The sequence below is a fragment of the Solanum dulcamara genome, chromosome 5 (genome assembly GCF_947179165.1).
Source record: "Solanum dulcamara chromosome 5, daSolDulc1.2, whole genome shotgun sequence".
Classification (NCBI taxonomy): domain Eukaryota; kingdom Viridiplantae; phylum Streptophyta; class Magnoliopsida; order Solanales; family Solanaceae; genus Solanum; species Solanum dulcamara.
Window position 1 is genome coordinate 79,286,113 of NC_077241.1, and position 10,874 is coordinate 79,296,986.

At 33.6% G+C, this 10,874-nt stretch overlaps 1 protein-coding gene across 1 annotated transcript; it reads left to right on the top strand.

Moving 5' to 3' along the window:
* Positions 1–2,461: 2,461 nt before the first annotated feature.
* On the top strand, positions 2,462–7,305 carry LOC129890186 (auxin response factor 9-like). The gene is made up of 14 exons (XM_055965744.1): positions 2,462–2,564; positions 3,020–3,135; positions 3,377–3,472; positions 3,833–3,892; positions 3,977–4,129; positions 4,220–4,304; positions 4,397–4,487; positions 4,632–4,796; positions 4,923–5,036; positions 5,415–5,487; positions 5,580–5,733; positions 5,840–6,384; positions 6,494–6,681; positions 6,793–7,305. The coding sequence occupies exons 1-14, from the start codon at positions 2,477–2,479 to the stop codon at positions 6,860–6,862; spliced, it is 1,998 nt and encodes a 665-aa protein (XP_055821719.1). The 5' UTR covers positions 2,462–2,476; the 3' UTR covers positions 6,863–7,305.
* The last annotated feature ends 3,569 nt before the right edge of the window (positions 7,306–10,874 follow it).

The window sequence follows — 10,874 nt, forward strand, 5'->3', positions numbered from 1 at the left end:
TCCGACCACAATGATCTATTATACACAGCCTTACCTTGCATTTCTGTCAAAGGTTATTTCCAAGGTTTGAACCCACTTACTCGAAAAAAAATACATGCAGAGAATTCGAAGCGATCAATTCAATATTTATTCAGTCAAAATATAATACAAAAATTCGAGGTGTCCAACTCAATTGAAAAATAGTGCAAAGAGGCGATCAACACAACATTTATTCAATTGATAAATAATGAGGAGAATTCAATATGCCCAACTAATCGAAAATAGTGCAAAAATTTTGAGACGACTGACTCAATATTTATTTAAATGAAAAAAGTGTGTAGAATTCGAAGTGTACGACTCAATGTTTATATATAGAAAAATTAAAATCCCCCACCCACTTAATATCATAACTTAACAAACTAAATTTTCTTTAAAAATAATCTACTTTTTACCACCCGATTTAGGGTAATAACTTTTCATTACAGTAAACTAGACAATTATGCACAAACACAAACAAATCTTACAAAAAAAAAAAAAACTGTAGAATTAGCATGTCGTTACATTTGACGCCGTTAGTAACAAACCCAAATAGGACAGTATCAATTGCTCTAACTTGACAAGTGAGGGTTGCTCAGTTGGTTAAGCACCTCCGCCCACGATCGGTAGGTCCTGGGTTCGAGTCACATTGGAGGGGAAGTGTGAAAACACTATAAATCCTCCAAAATGGAAAAAAAATAATAATAATAAAAAAAAATTGCTCTAACTTTCCGTCAAAAAAACTGTCGTCACCCAAACAACCTGGTCCCATAATTACAAGAAATTAAGGCGCCGTTTGGCATAAAAAAAATTCAAAATTAGTGTTTTGCGGTATAAATTGACAAATATATTTGACAAACATTCAAGTTCATAAGTTCTACAAAAAATTATATTTGAGAACTTTGATTAGTATTTGGAAAGCTTTAGATATTTAAATATACTTCAATTTTTTATATTTTTATAAAAAATATCCATCATTTATTTATTCTAACTAATATTTATCTACATCTTCTAAAAAAGTTTGAATTATAATTTGAGTGACATGATTGAGAAAAAAGAACAATTTACTTTTAAAGAATTATAATTCCAACTGAATCAGTGACAAGTTTGAGTTTGCGATTAATGTTAATCTTGCCTATATTGGTTTTTTGTTGTTGTTGATTGTTATCAATTATGTTATAAGGTTATTTTTAATGGAATGTGTTCATTATAGAATGATAATACAAATTTATGGGTATTATAAATATTTTTTAGAACTTACGAGTATATCATATTTTTTGAAATAGTCAAATATTCTTGAAATAATTTGGGGCCAAATGACATATGAAACTTCATCCAAAAATAACTTGCCATGAGTATTTGAGAATTTGAAGCCAAACGCTAGCTAACCATAGTTAGTTTCAGGAGCGGAGCTAGTAATCCGCATGCGGATTTATCAAACTCAATATATTTTTTCTTAACTAGTATATTTATGTCAATAAATTTATTAAATATCACATAAATAATCATTATAAAATTCAAATTCTACTCTTTTTTTTTAGCTTTTCGCTAGGTGATATATCCGCATTGAAGTCCTGACCAAATTTGAATTATATATTAGCACTCCAAATAATTTTTTTCTCCATATTTAAAGTTGAACTTGATACCTCTAATTAAAAATAGGGAAAAGGGTCAAAAAAACTCTTAAACTATTTGAAATGAACAAAAATGTTTTTCGTTTATAGTTTGGTCCAAAAATACCCTTTTGATAATACTTTGATCTAAACACGCCCCTATTGTTATTTTAATGTGTCAAAAATATCCTTTTCCGAATAAATAATATATATATATATATATATTTATTTTATTTTTAAAAAAATCTTGTTCCTAATAAAATATTACTTTTAAGGAATTCTATTTTTTTTTCTTTTTAAACCACTTTAACTAATAAAAATATAGAAAATTATTTTATTCTTCATAATCTCACAATTAATCAAGAATAATTTCATGTATTCTAAGTTTAACGGATAATATATGTCATTTATATAAGATTATAATAAATTCATCATTAATTTTTATTCAAAAAAAGATAAAAAATAATTATAATAAAATAAGAAATTTTTTTATTTTTTTCTAATTAAAGTTGGATAAACATTTGCTAATAAAAGAAATATTATTAAGAAGAAAATGTGTTCAAAAAAAATATATATATATATATATTTGACAAAGGACATTTTTGACCTATTAAATAATAATAAAAATATTTTTAGACCAAATATTAAGGATAAAAATATTTTTAAATCAAACTATAAATAAAGAATAATTTTATTTATTTCAAATAGTTTGAGACCGTTTTTGACCTATTCCCTAAAATAAAACAATTTTACTACTGTAGCAGGAGCGATGATATCTAACCAAGCGTTACAAACCCCACCCCCTCCCCCACTCCCCACCTCCTGCTGTGCTCCCTCACACTACATAGATGAAAAAAGGAGACAAGCACGTTCTCTGCAGGAGCGATAGAAAGCAACAAATCAAGCCATATATTAAGCTATTTTTGGGAAAACACTGTAACGGAGTTCTCTCTTTCTCTCTCTTTACTCTAATACAAATAAAACAGAAAAAGAAAAGAAATTATTAATAAGCTGTTGTTGCTTCTGTTGTTCCAGTAGTAGTACTACTACTATTGTTGGGCATTTTTTTTTCTTTCTGTATATATTTGTTGGTGGGGGTGTTTCTTTAAGGCTTTTATATGTGTTGCTCTTGTTATAAGGGGGAAGAAATGTGGTGAATTTTAGTTAGTTTTGGGATGTTTTTTGAGATTCTGAATTCTGGGTCTCCTTTTGTTTTTGGAATTTAAGTTTGATTAAACTCATGGCGAGTAAAAATGGGTGTTATCAGTCTCACCAAAAGAACTATTTTTCAGCTGAAGGTTTGATTTTGAAGTTTAATTTGAGAATTTTGGACCCTTTTTTTCGTGGTGTTTGTGTTTCGTTTTTTAAAATGTGTTTTTTTTGTGGAAAAGTTTCAGGTAAAGATGATCTGTATCAAGAGTTATGGAAATTGTGTGCAGGTCCATTAGTGGATGTTCCAAAAGATGGAGAAAGAGTTTACTATTTCCCACAAGGTCACATGGAGCAAGTAAGTTTTTTTTTCTTTTTTTTAAGAATAAATTAAATTCTGGGTTTTTTCTGTTTTAGGTGAAACTGGTTGATTCAAAGCTAAGTTCTTGGTTTTGAGTTATGGAGTTATAAATTTTTGGGTCAATTATTGGATTTCTCAATTTGAGTGTCTTTTTTTGGTTATTTTTAGTAATGTTTTTGGGGATTGTCAAATTTGTATCTTTCTCTTTTTGTCTCACTTTTTTTGGTTTTGTGGAAAGTTGGAAGCATCAATAAATCAAGAAATGGATCAGAGAGTTCCATCATTCAATCTCAAACCAAAGATCCTTTGTCGTGTTATTCACATTGATCTCCTGGTATGTTTATTTTTATTGTGTTCTTTAATCAGTATATTTTACATACATTGTATTCATGCTTTTTAGTATTTCATCCAAAAAAAGTGATGAATTAATTGTTGGGTTCAAAGTCCTGACAATTGAAGGTGAGCCTTGGCGTTACTCATGAAGTTGTTGCTATGTGACCATGAGGTCACGGGTTCAAGCTGTGTAAATGCAGGGTAAGGCTGCTTACAATAGACCTTTTGGTCTTGCCTTTCCTCGGACCCCTCCACCGTGGGAGCTTTAGTGCACCGGGCTGCCTTTAAAGTTCAAACAATTTTGTCTTTGAATTGTAAAAGTTTTGATGATTGCTTTTTCACCCCCCAAACAATGTTGTAGGCTGAGCAAGATAGTGATGAAGTCTATGCCCAGATCACTTTGATGCCAGAGGCACCAGATGTAAGAAGTTAAAACTGTTGTAGTATTCACTTGCTTTTATGCATTTTATTGATCAATTTGGTTGTAATTGCTGATCTAATTTAGCAAGCCGAGCCGAATAGTCCGGATCCATGCCCTTCTGAGCCTGCAAGGCCTAGAGTTCATTCCTTCAGCAAGGTCTTGACTGCCTCTGATACAAGCACTCACGGTGGATTTTCTGTTCTAAGGAAACATGCTAATGAATGCCTTCCTCCCCTGGTAATATAAGTGTGATCCTTTCACCTACACATTTTTTCTCTGTTTTGACAAATTGACGAGTTAGCTCTGGTGCTTTCTATGCTTTGTTAGGACTTGAACCAGCAGACTCCGACCCAGGAATTGATTGCGAAAGACCTTCATGACATGGAGTGGCACTTCAAGCATATATTTAGAGGTATTTTTTTTGTTTGTAGTATGTAACAGAAGATATCAATGAAGCTTTATTTATAAAGGTCAAAACTCATTCGTCATTGTTTTAATTTACAGGCCAACCTCGGAGACACTTACTTACCACAGGGTGGAGTACCTTTGTTTCTTCAAAGAGATTAGTGGCAGGGGATTCTTTTGTATTCTTGAGGTATCTCTCTCTTGTCCTGGTTTCTCATATGAGTGTGATATTTGATTACATAATCTATGACTATTGTATGTCATGTCATATTTCCGGAACAGTCAATGTTGGTTTGTTAATAATCTAATGGATATGTATGTTGGCTGGCTCTAGGGGTCAGAATGGAGAACTACGAGTTGGGGTCAGACGACTTGGTCGCCAGCAGAGCTCAATGCCGTCATCAGTGATATCTAGCCAGAGCATGCACCTAGGAGTCTTAGCTACAGCATCTCATGCTGTTACAACCCAGACCTTGTTTGTTGTTTACTACAAACCGAGGTTTGTCACATACTTCTCGTTTCAACTACCATCATCCTTCTGCAAAGTAGAGATTACTTTCATGCCAGAGAACATACTAAATCTTTAATATGCTCTTTCAATTTTCTGTGGTGACAAAACCTTCAGAACCAGTCAGTTCATCGTAGGCCTCAACAAATACTTAGAGGCTGTTAAACATGGATATTCAGTTGGCATGCGATTTAAAATGCAGTTTGAAGGGGAAGAGAATCCTGATAGAAGGTAAGTTATATCAAATACTCCCTCCATTTCGATTTGCTTGTCTTAATTTCCTTTTTAGTCCGTTTAGAAAAAAATATGTCTTTCTCTTTTCGACAACTCTTTAATTCAACTTTCCACCTGACATGTTTAAAATCACAAGATTAAAGAGCATTTTGGTACATTCTACATATCTTTGGTTTAAGACCATAACATTCAAAAGTCTTCCTTGCTTTCTTAATTACGTGCCAAGTTAAAACCAGACAAATAAATTGAAACGGAGGGAGTATGTAGAAGTCTTCAAATTAGATGTCGAAGCCTTTGATCTAGATGTTTATTTGCCAACTGCTTAGTACTGACATGTATTGGTATTTCTTGGGGTCTTCCCTTGCTATTTCTCAGATATATGGGCACTATAGTTAGGGTTGATGATCTTTCCTCACAGTGGAAAGATTCTACATGGCGATCCTTGAAGGTTGATATAGTTGATATCTTTTGTTGAACATTTGTTTTAAGCAATATTCTTTAAGTTCAGTTGGTAATCACCAGTATCTCCCTTCGTTCCAGGTTCGATGGGACGAGCCTGCATCCATATCTAGGCCTGACAGAGTTTCTCCTTGGGAAATCGAACCTTATGTGTCTTCAATTCCAAATGCCCTTGTCCAGCCAACAGCAGGGAAGAACAAAAGGCATCGGCTACATGGTGAAACCAAAATATCAGGTCTGAATGAAAATTCTCAACAGCATGGTGTTTTTCATGTGTTGGTTGCTGATATTTCATTTCCATTTTCACTTTCTTAATTATCTTGCCTTTCTTTTCCTACTAGAACCTGCATCCTCAATTGCCTCAGCGGTTTGGAATCCTTCCCTCGACTCGCCTCAGTTTAACACCTCTGGCATCAACAGCAGTACTAATTGCACATTAATGTCTCATACAGAGGGTGGTTGGCTGCTTCCTCATTTAAATACTTCTTCAGGTATGCTTGTGGATGAGACAGAAGACAGTAAAAGTGCTTCAGCTTGGTCTGGTTTTCCATGCGTTTTGACCCCGCAATTCTGTCAAGGGACTAATCAGCTGATTGTTAGTCATGTTGATGAGAGAAAATGTGATACCATAACAACCTGTAGGTTATTTGGTATTGACTTGAAAAGTTCCTCAATTAGCACTACTGAGGCACTACTACCGCCGCAGCCAGCCGACATTTCTTCTGTCTCCGCAGAGAGAGAACCTCCAAACACGGTGCCTGGTGGTGATTCAGATCAAAACTCTGACCTTTCAATAGACCTCAAAGATCAATTACAAGGGCATTTACAGTTACCCCTAAAGGAGGTTCAAAGCAAGCAGAGTTGTTCCACCAGGAGTCGTACGAAGGTATTAAATCAAAAGCCAGAAAATTGCATTCTTAGAAACTTATAATTGCCAAGAGAGATATTAATTATTAATACTCAACATTTTTTCGCATGTGGAATCCCTTGAGAAGGTTCAAATGCAAGGGGTAGCTGTAGGTCGTGCAGTGGATTTAACCATATTGAAAGGATACGATGAGTTTATAAAGGAGCTTGAGGAGATGTTTGAAATCCATGGAGAGCTTCACTCACGAAATAAATGGGAGATCGTGTTTACAGATGATGAAGGGGATATGATGCTTATGGGTGATTATCCGTGGCAGTAAGTTCTCTCGCATCTTAACAATTTAAGACTGAAATATATATATAACCACTGCATAAGATTTTTGCTACTACCTGTAATTTAACACGCCGCACAATCACTTAAATGCAGAGATTTTTGCAGTGTGGTGAGGAGGATTTTCATTTGTTCAAGTCAAAATATGAAAAAATTGACCCTGTAATGTGCAGACAGTTGAGCAACTGCTTTCAAATGAATAGGCGGAAGATGGGGAAAGTTAAGACTAGCATCTTTAAGTTGTATCATTTTGTCACCTCTTTGACTTCATTCTCCAGATATAGTAGGAAAGAAACAAGGGGTGTTGACATAGGTTTATGTTAGGCTGCTGGAACGAGTCACCGTTGTGCCATCAAGAAGATTCTAGCCTACTTCATGCTTGGTTTTGAGAGCAGTTAAGTAATTAACTAGTTGTATTAGGATAGACTAGTATAGATATGGTATTAGAAGTTGTGAATAGTTAATGGTATTTCTAATGGTGGTTTCTGTCGTGTTCTATTCGCGTTAAGTTGTAAATACTCATATGCCATTGCAGCATTCTGGAAATACAATGCATCGTCTTGTTAATGTGCGTTCATCTTTTAATGAAATGCGATGGTTGAAATTGCTTGATGCTTTCCCTTTCTGTAAGATTTTTGTGATGCACAATAACAAATGTCTAGTATATATATTTGACTCTTTCAGCACATCATGCAACACTTGGTAGGTTTTCGCCTTTACTAAACAAAAATTTTTCAATACGCTCCCTCATGTGTGTGTTTACTCTTTCTTTCTTCCTTTGCTAAACGGTAACGCTAAGATTTGAATTCAAGACTTTGTTTCTTTATTAAAAGGGTGATAGTAAGACTTTTTTTTTTCTAGCATGGCGTAAGTTCATTAAGAGCATGAGTCATAACTACGGGATATTATGATGGAAACTTGTGCAAAAAAAAATTATTTACCTTGAGGGACAAAAATTAAAGATCAAACACAAAAACCGCAAAAAAACTACTAAACTCTTTTTGAAACTTTGGACCATAGTGGAAGGATGGCAAGGACCTAAAAGTTAACAGGCCTTTTGCTGGATTAAACATGATAAATGTAAGGTTTGTGTAATAGTTGGGCCTCATGAATTGTTTGGTCTTCTATAAGGTTCTTGTTGTTGCATGAGTGGTAGCTTACACTCAAAACTTTTCTGCTACGAGACCTAGTTGAGTAGTTGTTGTGTTTCGTTTCCACGCTTTGTTTGCGTGCTTTTCACTTCTGATACTTCCAGACATCTCCAATTTTATTGTATGGACTATAAAGGGATTAATTAAGCAATTCAATTTTTTGAGCGGTTCCCATTAGCCATTATCTATACCAATTGTTCTTCGGGTGATAAAATATTTGACGTTTCATGTTTGGAAATCAATACTTTTCATGTTATTTGACGGCTTAAAGTACAATGAATTATATATGCCTAGTATAAATGTGCACCTCTGAGGTGATAAAATCGTTGGACGAACAGAATAATGTTTGTTTAAATTTTATATTTATATTGTCTTAATATATATTTTCTTGTACAACATCCTTTCAAAAGGTCTTTTATTTTGAAGAGAAACAATTGTTACGTGACTTTTCTTCTTACATCAATGAAGGATCATGAGATACTGTCTCTTTCTCTTTTTATAAAGAAATAACATTCCAGCATCATCAGAAGAAGAGACAAAGTTAAGGAATCAACGAGATTTTTATTCATTCTGAGATCTCTTCTCATCTCTAAATTCGCTTTCAAGGAGCTTTGTCATTTCTGTTGTTCTTTTTCTGTTGCTTGTTATCTTTCTCTTCTTCATAATTTTTTTTTACTAATTTGGTGCATTATTGAATTTTTTTTCTCACTGAGACGTGCATGTTCAATGAAATTTGTTTGATGTTCCTCAAACTTTAAAAACTAAAGAAAACAAGGAAACCAATCAAAATAAAGAAAATGTTCGAAACACAATCGTAAAAAAAATGGAATATTAAGAAAGAACTAATCAAACCATGTGTTTTTCTACTAGTCGGTGAATAACTTCTATCATATTTTTTGAAATATTTTTTGTTTAAATAATAGTACCTTTCACATTAAACTTGTATGCAAAAGAGATAATTTTTGCTCTCCTCTCATATATTTTATAGCAACTATTTATTTCTATTTTAATTCTAATATTCATGTGTTATAGTTATGGATATTAAAAATGACATAACTGCCGCTAATATATTTAACATTATTTTTTTCAATAGATTGTTTTGACAGAGCATGTAAATTGAAGAAATAGGAAGAAAAGACCAAAAAAATGAAAATATATATATTATTTTTTCGTAGAAAATTAATTAAATGTGTCAGGCGTCAAGCCAATCCTTTTAGGAGCACTACAAGATTTTTTTTATAAAATGTCACAATCGCCAGGTTGTGTTTGGTATGATACAAAATGTTTTATATTTTCCAAAAAACAAGTAGAGAATATTATTTCTAAAAGCATTTATATATAGTCCAGATAAATATTATGAAAGGTGAAGAGTGAGAATAAGCCGATAGGGGTGTGGGTGGTGGAGGATAGGGGTTACGGAGGTAGGATGAAGATGATGTGTGTTGGATGGTGAGGAGGATACAATCAATGTGAAATGTCACTTGCGTAACTTGTTTATGTTACTTTCTTTAAAAAAATAAATTTTCCCACTTAAAAAAAATTATTTTTTAACTTTTGACTAACCAAACACGACAAAATAAAATAAAAATTCTACACACATACCCTCGATCTTGGCTTGATATTACCAAAGCCTTTTACGATCAAGGCAGCGTGCATGTGTGAATTTTTTTATCAGTAATAAAATAAAATTCTTAAAGAGGAAAAATATCCAGAGAACTATCGCATCAGCAAGACGATTTTATAGTATAATTATTTTTACGTTCCAAATATGAAGAATTTGATCGATGATTTTGTAAAGATGAAAAAATAAAGGTTCTCTTTTTCTCCAGAATTTATATTCGATTCGTATTTTTAAAAGTGAAAGTATATTTTTAATACAATAAACACATAAAATAAGCGGAGGAATTTTGAAATCTTTGCTATAAATAGCAGTGCTTCTCACCACATAATAGTATATCACTCCATCATCTACTCTAACAACACACTTCAAGCAAAATTGGAAACCACCGCCGCCGCCACTGCCACCACCACCGCCATTTACGCCGGCGGGCTTCACTCCGTCGAGGTGAATCCACGACAGCTCATCCTCTACCGCGCATTTGCACTTATTTACCTTTTTGCCATCCTAGCTCTTTTCTATAACCATACACTCAAAACTCCTGAATTCCACAAATACCCTTATCTCTTTCTCTATATCAATTTCCATTTTAATTTCCGATTTAATCTTAGCCTTCATGTGGTCAACCACTCAATCTGTTCGTATGCGTCCACTAACACGTAAACAATGTCCCCAAAAAATAATAAAAACATTAGTAACGAAATTAATATTCTTCCGGCACTCAATATATTTATTTGTACGGAAAATCCTTATAAGGAGCCCCCCGTTAAATGTCGTTAACACGGCATTATCAGTTATGGCATATAATGATAATTTGATCGAGAAAATATCAATTTATGTATCGGACGAGGGAGGATCGGAGCTTACGTTGTTTGCATTTATGGAAGCTGCAAAATTTGCTGTGTATTGGTTGCTAATTACGCAGAAAATTCTGAGACACAGAAAATTAAGGTATGCCCCCTGTTTGGGGGAGGAATCACCACAACTAAAGTTTGATATGACAAATAATATGAAAATAAATTGGACACGAGAATTTTACGTGGAAACCCCTCTAACTGATAGAGGGAAAAAACCACGGGGTAGAAGGATCTCGCTATAAAATATAGAGTACACTGCTCTCAAATACAAGGAGAAAACAACACTTAACACTTCCCTCTTGTAAAAGGAACAACTACTAAAGAGGACACTCAAGACTACAATATTTATCTTGGTGTATAACTCTCTTTGTATTCTTACTCTCTCTTTCTGGGATGATTTAAATGAGGGCAAGAGGTCCTCTATTTATAGAAAACTAGAAACGCGTAAAATCCGCGTATTGAACCTCCCTTTTTGACTATGCATTCAAAACGCGTTTTGACTATGTTGCACTCCCCCCTCCCCTTTAGATGTATTTTTGTGAATTTATACCA